This window comes from Xyrauchen texanus, chromosome 6, assembly GCF_025860055.1.
Source record: "Xyrauchen texanus isolate HMW12.3.18 chromosome 6, RBS_HiC_50CHRs, whole genome shotgun sequence".
Taxonomy (NCBI): Eukaryota; Metazoa; Chordata; class Actinopteri; order Cypriniformes; family Catostomidae; genus Xyrauchen; species Xyrauchen texanus.
In genome coordinates, this window is record NC_068281.1 from 51306373 (window position 1) to 51328705 (window position 22333).

At 41.9% G+C, this 22333-nt stretch overlaps 1 protein-coding gene across 1 annotated transcript; it reads right to left on the reverse strand.

Annotated features, from left to right (window-relative positions):
- Positions 1-6519: 6519 nt before the first annotated feature.
- LOC127644849 (gastrula zinc finger protein XlCGF8.2DB-like) lies at positions 6520-15031 on the reverse strand. The gene is made up of 2 exons (XM_052128254.1): positions 14961-15031; positions 6520-8370 (listed from the first exon to the last, which is right to left on the reverse strand). The coding sequence occupies exons 1-2, from the start codon at positions 14983-14985 to the stop codon at positions 7217-7219; spliced, it is 1179 nt and encodes a 392-aa protein (XP_051984214.1). The 5' UTR covers positions 14986-15031; the 3' UTR covers positions 6520-7216.
- Between the last annotated feature and the right edge of the window lie 7302 nt (positions 15032-22333).

A 22333-nucleotide genomic window follows, 5' to 3' on the forward strand; every position in this document is an offset into this window, starting at 1 on the left:
GGCAATTTCCTTCCTTGGAATAGAACTAGACTCAGTGGCAATGGCGGCTCGCTTATCTACACAGCGGCGCCGTGTGCAGCGACTAGCCGCGTCATTTCAGATGAACAGCCTCACACCTCTGAAGAAATTTCAGAGAGTGCTAGGCTACATGGCCTCAGCCGCAGCAGTACTTCAGCTGGGTTTACTGCACATCGCCCGCTTCAGCATTGGCTAAACACCCGCGCGTCTCGCCGGGCTTGGGCCACAGGCCGCCAGCCCATCAAGGTGACTCAGACCTGTATTTCAGCTCTGCAGCCCTGGACAGTGGCCGAATGGTATCAGCGGGGAGTGACAATGGGAGCTGTATCTCGCCGAAAAGTCATCTCGACAGACGCGTCCAACACAGGTTGGGGCGCGGTCTGCGAGGGCTCTCCGGTTTTCGGCCTATGGTCAGTTCAGGAAAAGCTCCTTCACATAAATTGTCTGGAAATGATAGCGGTCGAGTACGCGCTCGTGCGCTTTCTCCCGGTCATTCAGGGTCACCACGTCCTGGTCCGTTCGGACAACAGATCTGTGGTATCCTACCTAAACCGTCAGGGCGGTGTCAGATCCAGGAACCTCTTCCATCTGGCCGAAACGCATACTGAGTTGGTCCCAGTGCCACCTGCGCTCGCTGAGGGCGACGCGCGTGCCAGGCCACCTGAACAGCGGCCCGGACAGACTGTCCAGAGACAATATTCCCCCAGGGGAATGGTCCCTGCACGCTCAAACAGTCCAGGCGTTATGGCACCTATTCGGCAGAGCGGAGATAGACCTCTTTAGCGTCCAAAGAGAACTCTCACTGCCCAATATTTTTCTCAGCGAGGGCGCGCTGGCCCAGGACTGGCCCAGATGCCCGCTTTACGCCTTCCCTCCCGTCTGCGCTATTGCCACAGGTAATGCAGAGGATCAGGGAAACGCATCACTCGGTGCTCCTCATAGCCCCGCGTTGGGAGAATCAGACATGGTTCCCGGAGCTTACGCAGCTGTCACTGACAGCGCCGTGGCCCATCCCAGTGAGAGCAGATTTCCTCTCTCAAGCTCGCAGCACAATTTGGCATCCCCACCCAGAGCGCTGGGCGCTGCATGCGTGGGTGATCAACGACTACCCATCGCTCTGCCAGAAGGAGTAATAAACACCATCATACACGCTAGAGCCCCTTCCACGAGAAGACTCTATGCGTCAAAATGGTCTGTGTTCTCAAAATGGTGCACCGACCGAGACCTGGACCCGCGGACATGTGGGGTGTCGTCGCTGCTCGTATTTCTACAAGAGCTGCTGGATAAGGTCAGATCCCCATCCACGCTCAAAGTGTATGTGGCGGCCGTTGCGGCGTTCGCTGAACCCCTGCACGGCCAGTCATGGGGTAAAAACGAGCTGGTCATCCGCTTCCTCAGGGGAGCTAGAAGGATGAACCCCCGCGCCCCCACCGGTTCCTATCTGGGATCTTTCTATAGTTCTCGAAACTATGAAAGCCCCCTTTCGAACCACTTCAATCCGTGGATTTGAAATACCTTTCACTCAAAACCGTTTTTCTGACTGCCCTGTCATCAGTCAAGCGTGTGGGAGACCTTCACGCGCTGTCTGTCAGCGCTGCGTGTCTTGAGTTTGGACCAAGTGACTCCAAGGTCATTTTAAAGCCTAGACACGGCTATGTTCCCAAGGTGATCGGTACTCCTTTCAGAGCACAGGTCATTTCCCTATTGGCGCTGCCAGCTTCCGTTAGCTGAGCGGCGCCAATCTCCTTTGCCCGGTCAGAGCACTGAGATTGTATACTGCACGCTCCGCCGCTTTCAGGCGCTCTGAGCAGCTTTTCGTTTCGTTCGAGGGCGCACCAAAGATCTCGCCGCCTCGAAACAGACACTATCTAGATGGATAGTGGGCGCTATTGCTGCTGCATACGCGTCAAAAGACCTGCCATGCCCGTTGGGCATTAGGGCTCACTCCACTAGAGGCATGGCATCCTCGTGGGCATGGTCCAGCGGGATTTCCATTCACGACATATGTGTGGCAGCGGGATGGACTTCCCCTCCACCTTTGTCAGATTTTACAATATGGAAGTGCCCGCTCTGCAGGCAAAACTACTAGCGGTTTAATACGCTACAGCTCCCCTGGTGAGCTGCACTGATGGGACACATTCCACACAGACCGGCACCGCCACTCTGTTGTTCCCTTCCCACTATGTGCTTATGTATTACACAATCAATGACCCGCATTCTTGCCGGCCAAATATTATTTCCCCACTCATAAGGGCTCCCACGGGTCCCCCCTTAATTCCCTGGGGCTCATACAGTGGATGCTTGGCGCGCACGGCGTTGACAATGGGTTCCCATAAGCGTAAGCTAGCTTCACATACTGAGAGAACCTCTCGTAAGAGAGCGTATCGGTTACCTAACGTAACCTCGGTTCTCTCTAGATGAGGGAACGAGTATTGCGTAGCCGACGTGCTTTCAGCGCCACGGCGACTTTTCAGCTTCAGTCAATGAAAACCAGGGTTCCAGCCTCACGAACTACGCTTATATGCACTCTAGTCACGCCCATTTTGGCGGGCTTTGTTGCAGTGAGCGCGGACGCCTCTCATTGGATCGCGAGTTACGCCCAAGCTCGTCTATAGGCTGCAGCAGTTGCCGCAGAGCAACCTATGAGCTCGCTAGCTAGCCCGCTCAAGGTCTGCAGCTGCCGCACTGCGTTGACAATGGATACAAAAATTAAGGATAATTTTTTGGCTTCAATATCTCAGAAAAGATGAATCTTTCCCGTAGCGTAAGCTAGCTTACGCAATACTCGTTCCCTCATCTAGAGAGAACCGAGGTTACGTTAGGTAACCGATACGTTTTTCACTATGGTGGTCAACCCTGGAAATGTTTGTTATATACAAATTTCATTTTTGTTTGACTTTTTTGTTGACACTTGCTTCCTACTGTACTTTACAAGAAGGTCACTTTTGTCAAGCTGAATGTTATTGTGTATCACACGGAGCTTTTGAGATACAGATTTCAACAGTAGGTAAAAGTTTACTGGGAAAGTCAATACTGTACAATACTGTAGTACACAGAAAAAATATATGCACATTTGTATGTATACAGTAAGTTTATTTTTGTAGCAATGAAAACTGAAAATTCACATTTGTATGTCCATTTTTACACATTTCATACAATGTTAAGTCATATATAGTGAAGAGAAAATTCACACAAAATGACATCCATTAAAAAAAAACCCCTGCAACAATGAAAAAACCTGCGGTAGTTCTGTAAAAAGAATATATATTACGTGGCACTACAAGTTCCATCTTCTTGGTGGACATCCTGTCGCTCTTGTTGGTCTGGCCAGAGATTAAGCAGACATCACAAACATTCCATATCATAGATATTTATGGAATATACATGCATGTATGACAGATTTTGAAACTGAATGGATAATTTAGCATGTTATGGCTCACATGATGAAAGAAGGCTAGAAGTTGTGAAGAGTATGACGTGCATTTAGTCAGAGTTCAAATTGTAGACAATTGTACTTGCTCTTTAGTACACGTTCCAAAACATATGCAATTTGCTTAAATAAGAAATTCAAATTTGGAACTTTCGAACTTATTGTTTTGCAAAAAAATGATTCTCATTCAAGAATTGAGCCAAAGCGATTCTGAATGCACTGTATATTACAGTTTTCTCAAAGTATTCAGACCCCTTCATTTCTGTCACATTTTGTAGCCTTGTGAAAAAAATAAGAATTTAAAGCATTTTAGCATATCAATCTGCACTCCATATGCCAAAACGAACAGATTTTTGATAACTTATGCTAATGTATAAATATATATAAAAAAGGTGCTTCAACTGTCTCGAGTCTTTTTGGTTATGATGCTTCACCTGGATTTGGGGATTTTCTGCCATTCTTCTCTGCAGATCCTCTCACGCTCTGTCAGGTTGGATGGGGACTGTCGGTGGACCGCCATTTTCAGGTCTCTCCAGAGATGTTCGATTGGGTTTAAGTCTGGGATCTGGCTGGGACACTCAAGGACATTCACAGAGTCTGCGTGCTTAGTGTCCTGATGGAAGGTGAACCTTCTTACCAGTCTGAGATCCTGAGCGCTCTGGACCATGTTTTCATTAAGGATATTGCTGTATTTTGCTGCATTCAACTTTTCATTCAACCCTGACCAATCCCCCAGTCTCTGCCGCTGAAATACACCCCCACAGCATGATGCTACCACCACCATGCTTCACTGTTGAGATGGTATTGTGCAGGTGACTGGTTTCCTCCAGACATGACGCTTGGAACTGAGGCCAAACAGTTCAATCTTCATTTCATCAGACCAGAGAATCTTGTTTATCACAGTCTGAGAGTCATTTAGGTGATTTTTTTATGTGTCTTGCACTGAGGAGAGAGTGGTCCGTCTGGCCACTCTGCCATAAAGCTCAGATCGGTGGAGTGTTACAGTGATGGTTGTCCTTCTGCAAGTTTCTCCCATCTCCACACATGATCTCTGGAGCTCTGTTAGAGTGGCCACTGGGTTCTTGGTCACCTCTCTTACCAAGGCCCTTCTCCCCCGATCGCTCAGTTTGGCCGTGCGGCCAGCTCTAGGAAGAGTCCAGGTTGTTCCAAACTTCTTCCATTTAAGAATAATGGAGGCCACTGTGCTCTTTGGAACCTTTAATGCAGCAGAAGGTTTTTCTGTAGCCTTCCCCAGATCTGTGCCTCAACACAATCCTGTCTCTGAGCTATACAGGCAGTTCCTTTGACCTCATGACTTGTTTTTTGCTCTGATATGCATTTTCAGCTGTAATACCTTATATAGACATGTGTGTGCCTTTCCAAATCATGTCCAATCAACTGAATTTGCCACAGGTGTACTCCAATCAAAGTGTAGAAACATCTGAAATATGATTCAAAGAAATGGGACGCACCTGAGCTCAATTTTGAGTATCTGAATACTTATGTCAATGTAAAGTTATCACATTTTATTTTTGCTGTCATTATGGGGTATGGAGTGTAGATTGATGTGAAAATAATCATTTAAAGCATTTTAGCATAAGGCTGCAACATAACAAAATGTGAAAAAATGAAGGGGTCTGAATACTTTCGGAATGCACTGTACATCACTGATTGTGTCACTGCATCTGTATTTGGCAACTCTATACTCACATTAATGCAGAGAAAGTTGACAGAAGCTGCTAGGATCAGCATGACAAACACCCCACTGACGGTAATGTACACGAAATGGATCAACTTAACGTATCAAAAGATAAGACCGCGTAAACCCCAAATCAATTCATGAAACAATAGCAAATAATAAGTATGGGGAAGTATTATATGTTTAGTTACTGTGTTGTCGATTCTTCATACTATAACAGTATATATTTTCCATTTAGTATCGGGAGGATTTTGCGCTACATTGTTAAAGCACCGGCCTATTCCCAAGGCGAGTTACGCATCTAGCACACAACTTAGTTCAAGTTCAGCTGAGCACGTGCTTCATTGTCTGTGCAGATTTAAGTGGTATTATGATATTTATATAGTTCATATAGCTGATTAATGTCATATAGGATGCGATTGAAAAAAAGCGATTAATCCACAAGAAAAGCACTTCAGTTTATGTTGTTGTTCAGAAATCTGACTTCTGCCAGATTCTTACTCCCCACTACACGATTGATTCAAACCTATCCCTAACCATAACCATATTAGGAAGTCAGAATTTGGCACGACACCAAAAAAGCACGGGACTATCTAACTGATTTAAACTGAATAACTCCAGGTAATTTGATATATTGATTAAAATGAGTCATTTTATTTGAATGTGTTTTAAAATGAGAGTAAGATGTTAAGCTTTATTACAGACTATCATTTTTTGAATTTGTAATAGTTGCACCGTGCAATCGTTTCAGCATGGCGTACTCATTTAAAGATATCGGGGGAAAGGCCGCTCATCACGTGTACAGCATAACACATGCACGAGGATATCTGACCACATTACATCTACATTGTTTGATAGTGACCTAACATGTAGCGTTAGATAAATACCAGCAAGACTACATGCATGTTCATTAAACTAATGACTATCCAGTTATAAGACAAACAATGATTTAATGTCAGTAAATTATGTGCACCAACATTCATAAATCAAAGAATCAAAAAATGATGTGTGAGGTGAAAATGAGGAGCCAGCCAGTGTCAATAAGTCACGTGTGGCTGTTTTCATGTCTGAGCATGTTTACAATTTTCTGACAGCAAAAAATCTCATTTGGATTACTTATGTAAACCAGGACAAACAATGGGCAATGTTGGCATGTTTCAGTACAATTACTGAGGGTTTTATGTTAGGGTTATGGTAGGGCGAAGTGATTCTTGATTTGATTAAACGGTCCCCAACTTGGGGCAGTCAGCTGGTTATAAAATATGCAATCCTCTACATTATTTCTTACATAATACATCATGTATATCCACATAAATATTAATGCCCTTGGTTAGAAAAATAAATGACATTACTGTCAATGAATTGAGATATACGGTATTACAAATGAAAAATGAGGGTCATAAACTTGCAAAAAACAGGTAAAAAATGACATTTTATTGAGTTTACATGCATATAAAAAAAAATATATGTATATTTTTGCCTTTTGCTTCAATTTTGTCTTTCTCTACATATTTACAAAGGTGCGGTGGTGCTGAAAGCCCTTATATGGAATATGATGTAATCATCGTTAGAGCAGGATCTTAGAACAGAACAGACGAAATACAGCAGTTAATACAGTTACTGCAGTCAAGTTTACATTATGTCATGCTTTCCTCGTCAATACTTCTTAGAATGGTACTGTTTAATTCGGTTTCTGCTAGCTGAAGCATTGAGCCATTGGGGATGTTTGACTTCCACAGGGCTCTGTAATAAGAGACGTCTGGGCAGAATATATATTTGACTTCACTTTCTGCAGTGCTGTTCATGTTGTCATCGCTGCATGGTCGAAAAGGGTCTGGGCCACGCTATCCAGTGAGTTACGAAAATAAATAAACCCACGATCAAGTTGATCATGCCAGGCAGATAGCGTGTCCGTGATGTGTGGTTCCCAATTTTGTTGTGTTTGACTTTCCATTTGCAACAGACAATGTCAAATCCACCAGTAAACATAATCAAAACTTGATCACTTAATCACAGTTGGGAGCCCTGCCATTTATTTCTATGCACTGGACCTGTGGATGATAGTTTGCTCACTGTGACAATTTTTGGCAACATTTTTTCCTATGTTTCTGTAGGGAATCTGATGCAATGAAACTCTTTCCACATCGAGGGCAGTGGTACGGCTTCTCTCCAGTATGCGTTCTCTCATGTCTTTTCAAGGAACTTGAATGAGTAAAACTGCTTCCGCAATGTGCACAATTGAAAGGTTTTTCGCCAGAATGGATTCTTTGGTGCTCTTTCAAAAAGCTGGTGGTAGAAAAGGTTTTTCCACACTCCGAGCACACGTGAGCTTTCACACCATTATGCATTTTTTGGTGCTTTTTCAAATATTCAATCAGGGAAAAACTCTTCCCACAAAAAGAGCACGAGTAAGGTTTCTTATTGACATGAATTTTCACGTGTCTTCTCAGTTGAAATGCTGAAATAAATTGTTTTGCACACTGGTCGCAGTTAAATGGCCTTACTTCAGAGTGACACTTCAAATGAACTCTGAGGTTCGTTGCTTTCGAGAAACTCTTGTCGCACTGAAGGCACGTGAAAGGCTTCTCCCCAGAATGAATTCTCAAATGATTCTTGAGGATATCATTCCGTGTGAAGCTCTTTCCACACTGCGGGCATGTGAAAGCCTTCTCTCCGGTGTGAACTCTTAAGTGATCCTTCAGACTTCCTTTGCATGTGAAACTCTTTCCACACTGCGGGCAAATGTAAGGCCTCTCTCCAGAATGAATTCTTGAGTGATTCTTGAGCTGTCCTTTTTGCGTGAAACCCTTCCCGCACTGAGAGCACGTGAAAGGCTTCTCTCCGGAGTGAATCCTCATGTGATTAATAAGCTGCCCTTTTTGGACGAAACACTTTCCGCACTGAGGGCAAGAGTACGGTTTCTCTCCGGTGTGAATTTTCATGTGATCCCTGAAGTTTGATTTTTGTCTGAAACTCTTTCCACACTGAGGACATTTGAAAGGTCTCTCTCCCGTGTGAATTCTCATGTGATCCTGAAGGTGTGCTTTTTGTGTCAGACTCTTTCCACACTCAGAGCAGATGAAAAGCGTTTTAGGTCCTGTTTTCTGTGAGCAACTAAAGCAGTTTTCTCCATCGATGAAATCATGAGGTTCGTGATACTGATGTTCCTCCTCCTCTTCATTCAGTTCTTCACTTTCCTCTTTCACTTTCACCTTCACCACATCTGAAATGAACACATTAAAGGAATAGTTCACTGACTAATGAAGATTTTTAGAAGAATATTTCAGCTCTGTAGGCCACTACAATGCAAGTGAATGGTGACCAGAACTCTGAAGGTCCAAAAAGCACTTGAAGACAGCATAAAAGTAACCCATACGACTCCAGTGGTTTAATCAATAAGTTTGTTTGCATGCACACCAATACACTGATTACTCTCTGAAATCTGCTTATTTAAAAAACCTGACAAGGCAAGAAATCCACGTTTACGTGACATTTGAAATAATCGTGTTATTCTCCGATTTTGATGTCAGACTGTGAAGAGGCCCGTTCTCAACACGTGCGCACACTGGATGAGCCGGTGATAACGCCACTTAAGGTGTTTACATGCCACATGAACTCAGCATAATGGGCAAAATTCTACTAATGTCAGGGCTCGACAATAAGGACTGCCCGATGGCCCGGGGCCAGTGTGAGAGAGATTCGGGCCAGTTGCTAGAACTGGTCACTTGCATGATCGGGCCAGTGCTGCATTTATAACATTAGTGCAAGTAAACAACAAGTGAGAGAGCACAAACATTACATGGAGCAAACAAAGTCTTCTAACCGAGGAGCGAGCATATTTATATCGCAAAGATGTGCAAATGCATAATATACTGGACGCACCAAGACAGTCGCGTACAAGATCGTGCAGCGCACTCTCCTAGCACGGTCCTTGCTCTTTTCCAAGTGTCTTAGCAGCAGCTATTAACAATGTGTTGAAAATAGAAGGAAAAAACCCACTTAATAAAATTCGTAATGGGATTTAACGTCTTGTGCAAAAAATTTTGTATCACCGCACATTCCGTGTTCACAGTGCGCGATCCCCACATTTTTGGTTTTTACATCTTGGTGGAAATGAGTAATCCACACATTGGAACACAAAATCAGTTTCTTTCTACAGGAATGAAAATCCACGTCTCTCCATGCTTCTGTCTCATCATCATCTCTGTCCGTGCAGCGTAGACTGTTTTAACATGCGTGTGCTCTCATAAATGGACAGAGCGCTAGTTTTATTAACACTGAAAAAAACAAACACATTTTCTCTCATTAATTCGCTTTAGAGATGAAGCATTAAATGAGACGTAATGAACTGTTAAACCCCAGTTATACAAGTGTCTGGAAATCACAAGCTGCTCAATATCCAAAATGTAAGTATACATTTAATTTAGGTTATGTTTCTAAATGTAAACATTAATTAGACTTGATAAATCCGTTTGATATGAAATTAAATATGATCACTATGGTTATTATTATCAGAGCTGTTCAGCTGCAGGTGAAGATGAATATTCAAAACGGTCTACTTCATATCATCCTCATGGCGCACCTGTTACGTGTCTCATTTCTGGACCGTGCAGGTATTTTTGTTTTTGTTCTTTGTATATCAGTCAGTGTTGGTCTTGTTTTGGTGGTCTGATTTCATATTATATAGACCTTGTTAATTCACAGATTAGGCCTAATATCTACTGTATATTACACATCACAACTGATTTAGTAGCAAGTCTGTTCTCTCAGCCAATAATCAAATCTTTAACTCAGTGACTAAATCCTTCTTGTGAAAACACTAAATGGGTCACAGAAAACCCATCATCTCCTCCACAGAAACCTTGGCTTAAAAATACATGTGTAAATGACAGGACTGCTGAAGTTAAAATATAATGTATTTATGAATTTATATCTGTAAAGCACATATATCAAGTCAAGTCAAGTGGTTTTTATTGTCGTTTCAACCATATACAGTTAGTACAGTACACAGCAAAACGAGACAACGTTCCTCCAGGACCATGGTGCTACATAAAAACAACAAAGGACCAACATAGGACCACATGAGACTACACAGCGAAATAAAATACCTATATAAACTACCTATATAAAGTGCACGTGCAAACATGTGCAAAAAGTACAGGACAGTACAACAAATTACTGACAATGAACAGGACAATAGACAGTGCAGCGCCGACCAGTACTCAGTAGTGCAAAAAGATGACAGTTTCTAAAAATGTAAACATAACATACTATGAGATAATGTTCTATGCACATAGCAGTTATTGAGGTAGCAGACAGTTATAAAGTGACAGTTATTAAAGTGCAACTCAGGACACGTGTGTGTCAAACCAGTCTCTGAGTATTGAGAAGTCTGATGGCTTGGGGAAGAAGTTGTTACACAGTCTGGCCGTGAGGGCCCGAATGCTTCGCTACCTCTTGCCAGACGGGAGGAGGGTAAAGAGTTTGTGTGAGGGGTGTGTGGGGTCGCCCACAATGCTGGTTGCTTTGTGGATACAGTGTTTTTTGTAAATGACTTTGATGGAGGGAAGAGAGACCCCAATGATCTTCTCAGCTGTCCTCACTATCCTCTGCAGGGCTTTGCGGTCCGAAACGGTGCAAGTCCCAAACCAGGCAGTGATGCAGCTGCTCAGGATGCTCTCAATAGTCCCTCTATAGAATGTAGTGAGGATGGGGGTTGGGAGATGTGCTTTCCTCAGCCTTCGAAGAAAGTAGAGACGCTGCTGGGCTTTCTTGGTGATAGAGCTGGTGTTGAGGGACCAGGTGAGGTTCTCCGCCAGGTGAACACCAAGAAATTTGGTGCTCTTGACGATCTCCACAGAGGAGCCGCCGGTGTTCAGCGGAGTGTGTTCACCTTGTGCTCTCCTAAAGTCAACAACCATCTCTTTTGTTTTGTCGACATTCAGGGACAGGTTGTTGGCTCTACACCAGTTCGTCAGCCGCTGCACCTCCTCTCTGTATGCTGACTCGTCGTTCTTGCTGATGAGACCCACCACGGTCGTGGTCATCGGCGAACTTGATGATGTGATTCGAGCTGTGCATTGCTGCACAGTCGTGAGTCAGCAGAGTGAACAGCAGTGGACTGAGCACACAGCCCTGGGGGCCCCAGTGCTCAGTGTGGTGGTGGTGGAGATGCTGTTCCCGATCCGGACTGACTGAGGTCTCCCAGTCAGGAAGTCCAGGATCCAGTTGCAGAGGGAGGTGTCCAGGCCCAGCAGGTTCAGCTTTCCAATCAGGTGCTGGGGAATGATTGTGTTGAATGCTGAGCTGAAATCTATGAACAGCATTCGAACGTATGAGTCCTTATTGTCTAGGTGGGTGAGGGCCAGATGGAGGGTTGTGGTGATGGCATCGTCCGCTGAACGGTTTGAACGATACGCAAACTGCAGTGGGTCTAGTGAGGGGGCAGCTGGGTCTTAATCTGCCTCATGACGAGCCTCTCGAAGCACTTCATGATGATGGGTGTAAGTGCGACGGGACGGTAGTCGTTGAGGCAGGACACTGAAGACTTCTTTGGCATGGGGATGATGGTGGTGGCCTTGAAGCACGTTGGAACAACGGCGCTGCTCAGAGAGATGTTGAAGATGTCGGTAAGAACATCTGCTAGCTGGTCTGCACATCCTCTGAGCACTCTGCCAGGAATGTTGTCTGGTCCAGCAGCCTTCCGTGGGTTGACTCTACGTAGAGTTTTCCTCACATCTGCCGTGGTAAGACAGAGCACCTGGTCGTTGGGAGGAGGGGTGGACTTCCTCGCCATCACGTCAATTCTGCACTTCAAACAAGGCGTAGAAGTCGTTCAGCGCATCTGGAAGGGAGGCATCTTTGTCACAGGCAACTGATGTTGTCCTGTAGTTGGTGATGGCCTGGATGCCCTGCCACATGCGCCGCGTGTCACCGCTGTCCTGGAAGTGACTGTGGACTCTCTGGGCGTGTGCGCGCTTTGCCTCTCTGATTGCCCGTGACAGTTTGGCCCTAGCTGTTCTTAGGGCTGCCTTATCGCCTGCTCTGAAGGCGGAGTCTCCGGACCTCAGCAGCGTGCGCACCTCCGCAGTCATCCACGGCTTCTGGTTGGAGCGTGTGGTGATGGTCTTGAGAAAGTGACATCATCAATGCACTTGCTGATGTAGCTGGTCACTGATGCTGTGTATTCCTCCAAGTTGGTAGAATCGCCATATATTGCAGCCTCCCTGAACATGTGCCAGTCAGTACACTCAAAACAGTCCTGAAGAGCAGAGATGGCTCCTGCTGGCCAGGTTTTCACCTGCTTCTGAAGCGGTTTTGTGCGTCTGACGAGCGGTCTGTATGCTGGAATTAACATAACAGAGATGTGGTCTGAGTAGCCGAGGTGGGGGCGGGCTCCGCCCGTGCACGCCTGGGATGTTTGTGTAAACAAGATCAAGCGTGTTCGCCCTCTCGTTGCAAAGTCCACATACTGATGGAATTTAGGAGCACTGTCTTGAGATTTGCATGGTTGAAATCTCCGGCGACAATAAACAGTCCGTCGGGGTGAGCGTTCTGCAGTTCGCTCATAGCCCCATACAGTTCACAGAGCGCTTCCTTAGTGTTAGCGCTGGGGGGAATGTAAACTCCGGTTATGCAAACAGTGGTGAATTCCCGTGGTAGATAAAAAGGTCTGCATCTAACAGTCACAAGCTCCAACAGCGATGAACAGTAACTAGAGACTAGCATAGAGTTCTTGCACCATATATGGGATTACGTAAGGCGTAAATCATATCTTGCAAATTATAAATGTGATTAAATTTTCACCCCCTTTTCTCCCCAATTTGGAATGCCCAATTCCCAATACGGTCCAAGTCCTCGTGGTGGCATAGTGACAACCCGGGTGGTGGAGGACGAATCTCAGTTGCCTCCGCGTCTGAGACAGTCAATCCGCGCATCTTATCACGTGGTTTGTTGAGCGTGTTACAATGGAGACATAGTGTGTGTGGAGGCCTCATGCTATTCTCCGTGGCATCCACGCCCCACTGAGAACGAGAACCATATTATAGTGACCACGAGGAGGTTACCCCATGTGACTCTACCCTCCCTAGCAAACGGAGACCTGAATGGAGTCACTCAGCACGCCCTGGATTCAAACTCGTGACTCCAGGGGTGAGAGTCAGCGTCTTTACTCGCTGAGCTACCCAGGCCTCTGGGGGACATCGTATTAAAAACATAAGATATGTAACAAATATTTATCTTCGGCGGTGCGGACATATTTTTTAAAGCCATGATGGTAAAAACAGCTATTTGTCATTTTTGTGTTGGGGCCAGTGAAAAATCTGAAGCACTGGCCCAACCAGACCAGTAGCGTTGAGCCCTGCATGTCAATCGGTTTATTTTTACATTGTTTAGGGCTTACACCAATAAAGGAATGTTGTCTGCTTATTATGCATTATCGTGCAAGAACGTGCGTATAAATACACTGTCCTCTGAAGTTATCCAGTTGGATTTGGGTGAGAAGAGTCCAAAATATAACTCCTTTATCACTGTACATGTTGCCATTGCAGTCTTCAAGCACGATCATGATTTCAAGCTCGATTACACTTCCTAGTGCTTGACGCGTGTGCAGAGTGCTAGATGGCGCTATTGGAAGAGTAATTGAGCTTGAAATCATGAATGCCAATGAGACTGCTATCAAGATATACAGTGAAAAAGGAGTTATATTTTGGTCTGTTCTCCCCCAAAACCAATTGGATTGCTTCAGAAGACCGTGAGTGTGTTTACATGCACGTTCTTACACCGACAATGCTTAATAACATTAAGCAGACAACGCGTGTAGTCATATTCTCACCCAACACCGACTGGATTGCTACTGTAGGAATAGATTTAACCACTGGGGTCTGATGGATGCTCACTTGATCTGCTTTTTGGAGCTTCAAAGTTCTGGTCACATTCACTTGCATTGTATGGACCTACATATCTGAAATGTTCTTCTAAAAATCTTCATTTGTATTCTGCAGAAGAAATAAAGTCACACACATCTGGAATGGCATGAGGGTGAGTAAAGTATGGTTTCATTTTTGGGTGAACTATCCCTTGAAACTAAGTTAATTGACGCATAATTAAAAAAATAAAAATAAAATTGTCTTTACATTCAGGTAGGGTATAAAAGCCAGACAAATGAAATAAGTCAGAGTACTCTTTTTTTTATTTCAAATGGCAATGTTTATTAAAATGTAAGCAAAATGTATATTTCTTTGTATCATATTTGATGCATCAAGCTTTTGTGCTAATTTATTAATCATTTACACTATGCATTTTATTTTAAGTTTTTGAGTATCAAATGACCACATTAGCATCATTTCTTAAGGATTACAAGACAGAGTTTTCTTAGCAATGTCTGCTACAAATGGAGCTTTGACATCATAAGCGGAATCTGAATTTCAAAATAAAAATATTCAAATGTTATTTCACCAAATAATATTTCATCCATACTAATGTTTTTGACTGATCTTTTTTATAAATGTAATGCTAAAATCAAGTTATTTCAAAAACATAAAATGTCTTGATGAATTTAAGCCAGTGACTAATATCAATAGCACACGTGAAAACCTGCAGTGACGTGATTCATATGAGCTTTGATAAATAATGTATTAAAATAACATTTCTAAAATGTATTTAGACACGCTTCAGTTCTGCCTGTGTTTATTGCTTGTATGAATTGGACATGAATAATCCGGATCAGACCAGCGTGTTACTCAGACATCCTGTAAAATGCTTTCATTCTTTACAAACGGCATGAAATATTGAAAAATGTCAAACATTTGTTACCGATAGGCAAGTTTTCTTCATCCATCGCGTTAAGTTGACAAGACCACAACAAAAGGCTTTTCTTCTTCTCCTTCGAGATACTGGCAAATAGAGCAGCACGGGCGCCACCTACTGTTTAGAGTGCAAACGACACGAACCAGCCAATCCAACCCTGCGTGCCAAACAGCATAAATCACCCTCCGAAGGGCACAATTTGAAGGGAGAACAATCATTATAGTCAGTTGTGTCTGGTAAGAGAAATAAACCCAATGAAGGACGCAGAATATTACTTTTCAACACACTTCTGTATTCTTCTTCTCTCCTCCTCTCTCCAGCTTCTGTCCTTTACACCAGTGCCCTCCAGTGACTGGCACTATAGCAAACATTAAAACCCTCACAACCCCTTGTTCTCTAAAGGAATGAAGAATCATGAAAAAAAAACATACAAAGGTAACATTCATTAAGCGTTAAACCTGATTCTTAATTCTCAATTCAATTCCATTCAAAGTAGCTTTATTGGCATGCATGCAAATAATACAGTACTGCCAAAGCAGAGGCTGTATAAAGAAAGAACTACATGTATAATTCAATTTAGTCAAACAATTTAACAAATATAAAAATGAATTATAAAAATAAATACAAAAACAAGATCAGAACTGGTGAAGACCACAGTGTTTAAATAACTGAAGAGAACTGACATATACTGACACATAAATGAATATACACACATAAACTGAGGGTCACTGTGGTGAACATTGGGGTGACACACGGGGGTAAAACACATAACACAGATTCACCCACTGTGTCTCAGGCTGTGACACGTTAAAACGTAGAATTGTAATTTGCTTTGTGTTTTAGTTTCTTGATCCCAATGTTCCAGATAGGTGATTTTTTTTATTTATTTATTTTTTTTTAATTGCAAATTAACAAAAGAGTAACACATACAAGGGAGTGAGATACATATACAATACAGAAGAGAGAAAAAGCACAAAAACAAAAACAACGAAATACAAAACAGCCCAACACAGTCATCGATAAAGTGGTGTATGTAGACAGATGAGAGATCCAGATGAGGGGCAGTCTGGTAGTATCAGTATATTTTTAGTGAGGGTATTAATCACTCCAACAATCACAACAACAACAGCAATATATTAATATTAGTGGTGATAGTATCAATGATAATATTTATAATGATAATTCATGACAATAATAGGAGCATTAGCTCTAGCAATCTATAATAATAATAGTGACAATAGTACTAATAACAATACATTTAGGTCAGTCAATAATGTCACCGTACCTGCTCTAAACTCTAGGTCAGGGGGCTGATCCACAACTGCCAGTGAGCTCCACACAGATACCGACACCTCTCCTCTATTCAATATTCCGATTCCCCCTCACCGCCGCCAGCGACACCCAACCCCCGTAGTTAAGCTTCTATGCTCCATTGAGGTGTCCTCTTTAAAAAAAAAAAAAAGAAAGAAAGTACGCCGGAGCACCATAACAGGCACCTCCAAACCAAGCTCCCTTAGTCTGTTTGTGACCTGACGTAACCAAATGTTATGGGTGGTTGGCCCTCTTACCCCCTTCCCTTTTTTTTTTTTTTTTTTCTTCTTCTTTTCTTCCTCTTTTCTTTCCTTCCTTCTCCTTTTCTCTTTGTTTTTTCTTCTTCTCCTTTCCCCCCTTTCCTTTCCCCCTTTTTCTTTTTTCCCTTCCATGGCTTTGAGCAAGGTGTGCACTGGATAGCTCCCCAGCCAGAGACACCACATCCAACCCAGGTATCAAATCAATGATTCTTTAACACGAGGGAGGGATCTGGCCAGAGGCAGTGAAAGGGAAGGGCCAGTCAGTCCAATCACTGATTCTGTAATGATTATGCCAACAGGATATGCCAGTTGCACCCACCAACAGCACCTAGAACAGACGCCCGACCCAGACCATTTATATTTTTAACAAAATTGTATACATATTTATACTTAATATTTTCTGAATTGCCATTTATATAGAAAGAGAGAGGAAGGGAAGACTAATCATTCTATAATAATAATAATAATAATAATAATAGTATCAATATCATCATCCCTACTACCACCATCTTTGATAAAAAAAAAATAAATAAATAAATAAATAAAATAAAATAAAAAAAAAATAAAAAAATAGCAGTAGTATGCAGATTTTAAATAAAATAAAAGTACAGCTTATCGAACATTATACATATACATGTATACATACATACATATGCACACACATACACATACATGCATGTATTCATACACACATACCTACATATACATACACACACATACATACATCTACACACATATACAAATATACATACACACACATACATACAAATAGATACATATACATATATATATAAAGGGCATCTATACTGAATAATTGTAGTACTGTACAGTAATGATATTACTGTAATATCATCAGTAGTGCGGTTGGGAGAATGCGTTGGTCCGGTTCCAGGTTATTGATTTATATGAAGATGAGTTAGGAATGGTTTCCAGATATCAAGAAATGTAGATATAATATTCTTGTTAGTGTATGTTATTTTTTCTAATGTGATGTACTCTATTAGAAGATTAGTCCAGTGATTGATATGTATACAGTTTTTGGACTTCCAGTTTTGAAAAATTACTTTCTTGGCGATAGTTAGAGAGATGAGGAGGGGGTTTTTGTATTTGATTGGGAGATTATCAACTTCCATGCAGTTATTAAGTAAACAGAGTGACGGAGATGGAGGGATTCCACAACCCATGATAACGGAGAGTTTTGTGGTCACTGATATCCAAAATGAGTGAACTGATTGACAGGTCCATAGGGCATGAAAATAGTCATCTGTGCTGCCCAGTGTGCACTGTGAACAAATGTCTGTGTACCTCAAGCCCATTATAAACATCTTTCTTTCGGTGATGTGAATCCTGTGAATAATCTTGAACTGTATGAGCTGGAGGTTAGTATTATTAGTCATCGAGAATGTGTTGTTACAGATTTCCTTCCAGAGGTCGGTGTTGGGGGAGAAGGCTAAGTCTTTTTCCCATTTATTCATGGGTATTATAATTGTCGTATCATTATTTAATATAAGTTTATGTAGTTTGGATATTAGTTTGTTGGTATTAGTGATTTTCATTAAATCTTCCATTAACTGAGAGGGATGAAGTGGGTTATTAATTATGTTAATCTTTGATTTAACTATGGATTTAATTTGTTGATATTGTAGAAACTGTTCTCCCCCAAGACCGTACCTCTGGACTAATATTTTAAATGATACGAATTGGTTGTTTTCAAATAAGTGATGGAGATGAGTGATTCCTTTTTGTTTCCAAGATGGAAAATTGATCGGTTTATTGCATAATTGAAAATCAGGGTTGAACCAAATGGGGGTGTATCTACATGATGTTAGTGGTGAATTATTAATTTTGTTTACTTTCCACCAGGCTGTCAGAGTTGATGCAATTGTAATATTATTAAAATAGAGCATTTTCTTAATTGATTTTGGTAGAAAGGCAAGGTCTGAAACTGAAGTATCTTTGCAATGGTTTTGTTCTAATTCCATCCATGAATTATTATGATTATTTTTATGAATCCATTTATATAAATATTGTAGCTGGTTTGCTAAAAAGTAATTGTGGCAGCGGGGGCGTGGTCAAGCGCCCGTCCGGGAGAGAAAAGCGGTAAGGGCGCTCACACCTGAGCTAAATGATGACTAACACCTGTCTCTAATTTCAGTAACATGAGGAGAGCGGCATAAAAAGGGCAGGAGTGACAGAGCACGAGAGGGAGAACCCGACCCAGAAAGCGAACCCTTGCACGTTGTCAAACAAAAGAGAGAAAAATAAACTTACCCCTTAAGTTGACGTTTGTGTCTGTCCCATCCTTGAACAGTGCTACAGTAATATTGAAAATTTGGACATTCTAGGCCGCCATGTGATTTTGTCTTTTGTCATTTTTCCAGTTAAATTTTAGGTGTTTTATTTTTCCAATAGAAGTGAGAGGTTAATGAATCCAGTGATTTGAACCATTTATCGGTGGGTGTTGTTGGAAGCATTGAGAACAGATAGTTGACTTGTGGTAAAGTTTTCATTTTAACTGTAGCAATGCGACCGATAAGTGATAGTGGTAGGTTAGTCCAGCGTTTTAAATCATCTCCAATTTTTTTTAAAAGTGGGGTATAGTCGAGATTAAACAACTCTGACAGTCTGGAGGAAATGTTGATACCCAAGTATGTAATGTTGCCAGTGTGGAGTGGAAGAGAAGAATCATGAGCTGTGGAATCCCAGGCACCCTCTGAAAGTGGTAATATTGTTGATTTATTCCAGTTTATTTTATAATCAGAAAGTTTTGAGAAAATATTGATCATTTTAAAGGTTTCTTTCAATGACTTATAAGGGTTTTGTAAACATAACAACAAATCATCTGCATAAAGACAGATCTTATGTTGTGTATTAACGTTTTGTATTCCTTTGATATTATCATTTTGTCATATTGCTGCTGCAAGTGGTTCAATAAATAGGGCAAATAAAGAGGGAGAAAGTGGGCATCCTTGTCTGGTCCCTCTATGAAGTGTGAAATTTTGTGATGTAATCCCATTTGTTGTTATTGTGGCCCTAGGTGAAGTATATATTTTTATCCAGATAGGTGATTTGAGATTGTTTGATGATGTGATTTATTCTGATGTTTGGTTGTAAAGCAGTGCTGGTCTGAGGCTGGTTACTGTTAGTACTGTTAACCGGGTTAGTGAGTCTCAGAACCAGCTGACTGACGGGACTGTTTTCAGGGTTCAGTTCTTGGGTTTGTAGCGCTTTATAATGAAGCGACTCTGTGGGACTTGATTTTAAATGCATCCAAAAATGTAGAGATCTTTTTTTGTATGTTAATGATCAATGGGAATCGTCCTAATTCTGCCCTGCATGCATTATTGGGTGTTTTCCTTTGCAATTTCAGAATCATTTTGCAGAATTCTGTGTGTAGGGCTTTTGTTGGATGTTTGTCCCATCTAGTGTAGTTCTGATCACTGAGTGGACTCCATACCTCACTTCCATACAGCGCTATGGGCTGTACAACACTATCAAAGATCTTACACCAGATTGGAATTGGTAATTCAGTTTTATAGAACTTTTTCTTAATAGCGTATAGAGCTCTTCTAGCTTTAGCTTTAAGTGCATTCACCGCCTTACTGAAGCTCCCTGATGCAGTGATGATCAGCCCAAGGTAAGTATACTGCATAGTGTGCTCTAGTGCGGTGCTGCCTAGAGAGAACGGGTGTCTGTGTTCCTGACATCTGGGCTTTTTCTGAAAGACCATAATGTTTGTCTTCTTCAGGTTTACTGCCAGGGCCCAGTTCTGGCAGTAGTTCTCCAGTAGGTCCAGATGTTGCTGTAGTCCCTGTGGGGTGGGTGACAGCAGCACCGGGTCATCTGCATAGAGCAAAAACTTGATGTCTTAGTCTACAGCCCCTGGACTCACTCTGCAAGACAGTTCCAACAAACACATCTATTTTCTTTGGCATTTCCTTTGAGTTAAGTCTGTTATTTTTCGTGGTAATTTTAATTTTAATATCACTATATATCGTATACTGTATATTATATATGTTTTATTGTTGTACTTTTATTGTGTGAGCAGTGTCATGTTGTTGTATTTAACCTGTGAAGCACCTTGGTCAACTTTGGTTGTTTTAAGTGTGCTATATATAAATAAAATTGATTGACTGATTGACCGCTAATTCATTAATGTAGATGTTGAACAGCATTGGACTCAGACTACAGCCCTGCCGCACTCCTCTCTTCTGGGTGAAGAACTCTGTATGTTTGTTGCCAATTCTTATTGCACATTGTTGTCAATAAGATTAGGGTGTGTAGGGTGTAAATGTGGTCCGTAGTTCTATATTTTGGAAGGAAGCCAAGCTGACTCTTGCTCAGGACATTGTGTTCGTTAAGGAAGTCTACAGTTCTATTGTTTAAAATACTACTAAATAACTTCCCCAGATTACTGCTCACACAAATGCCTCTGAAATTATTCGGGTCCAGTTTGTCCCCACTCTTGTGAATTGGGGTAATAAGTCCTTGGCTCCAGATGTCAGGGAAACAGCCCGAACGAAGTACAAGGTTGAATAATTTGAGCATGGCCGTCTGCAGGTCAGGTGTGCTGTGTTTCAGCATTTCACCGAAGATGTTGTCAGCACCACAAGATTTTTTGCATTTTTGGTTTTTCAGTTTTTGGATTAATTCATCATGTGTGATTGGAAAGTCCAGTGGATTCTGGTTATTTTTTATTGTGTTTTCATATATTTGTAGTCTTTGTTTGACCTGATTATAATTCTCATTCAGTTGTTTTGGTGGGATTTCTTTATATAAGTTTTCAAAATGTTTTTTCCAGATTTTTCCATTTTGGATTGGCAAATCTTGTTGTTTTGTTGTGCTCAAATTATTCCACAAATCCCAGAACTGATTTTGATTTATTGATTGTTCAATTTCATGTAAGCTTTTGGTGAGATGGTGATGCTTTTTTACTCGAATTGTTTGTTTGTATTGTTGTAATTTGGAACAGTAGTCAATTCTTATGTCTGTATTGTTTGGTTCATTATGTTTCTGATTTGATCATTTTCTGAGTTGTTTTCTTAATGTTTTGCAGTCTGTGTCAAACCACTTTTCTGTTTTGGTTGTTTTTTTAGGATGTTTTTTGCCTTTCTTTTTCAACTCAGTTTTACAGGCTGCTTTTTTAAATGATTTCATTTGTAGCCAAATTTACACCATCCTTGTTCATTCCAAATAGTTTGTGCATAAATGTAGTGATTAGGTTTTTCAGTTCTTCAGAATTGAGGGCCTGAATATATTTGTCCTTGCTGTCTGGAGTCCATCTGTATCTCTGCTGGACTGGATACATTTGACAGTTCTCCATTCTTCTGTGTTTTGCTGTATGGTGTCTTTTAATATATATATTAGTTTGGTTATGATCTGAGAATGGAGTTTGCTGTCTGACAGTGAATGCACTGAAGGAGGAGGGGTCCATGTCAGTGATGGCATAGTCAACTACACTAGCTCCAAGACCTGAATAACATGTGAACCTCCCTAATGAGTCCCCTCTGATCCTGCCATTAAGTATGTACAGGCCTGAGGCTCGGCAGAGGTGCACTAATTCTGTACCGTTTTTATTTACAGTATGGTCGAGATTGTTCCGTGCTGGGAGGTTTTTCGTGAGGCTCAGGGGGCTCTGGCCAAACACATGTTTATTGCCCTTTGGGTCAATATTATCCAGTTCAGTTCCAGTTCTTGCGTTAAAGTCTCCACACATCAGCACGTTTCCCTGGGCCTGGAAACGGCTGATCTCTGTGTGGATGTTGTTCAGATATTCCTCATCATGGTAAGGGGATTCTGCTGGAGGAT

What these genes read in the sequence shown, in the direction of transcription:
- LOC127644849 (XM_052128254.1), bottom strand. Translation starts at nt 14,985, where the DNA reads ATGGATGAAGAAAACTTGCCTATCG. An exon ending in TGAAGAAAACTTGCCTATCG is followed by an intron (nt 8,371 to 14,960) that starts GTAACAAATGTT and finishes TGTTCATTTCAG; the next exon opens with ATGTGGTGAAGGTGAAAGTG.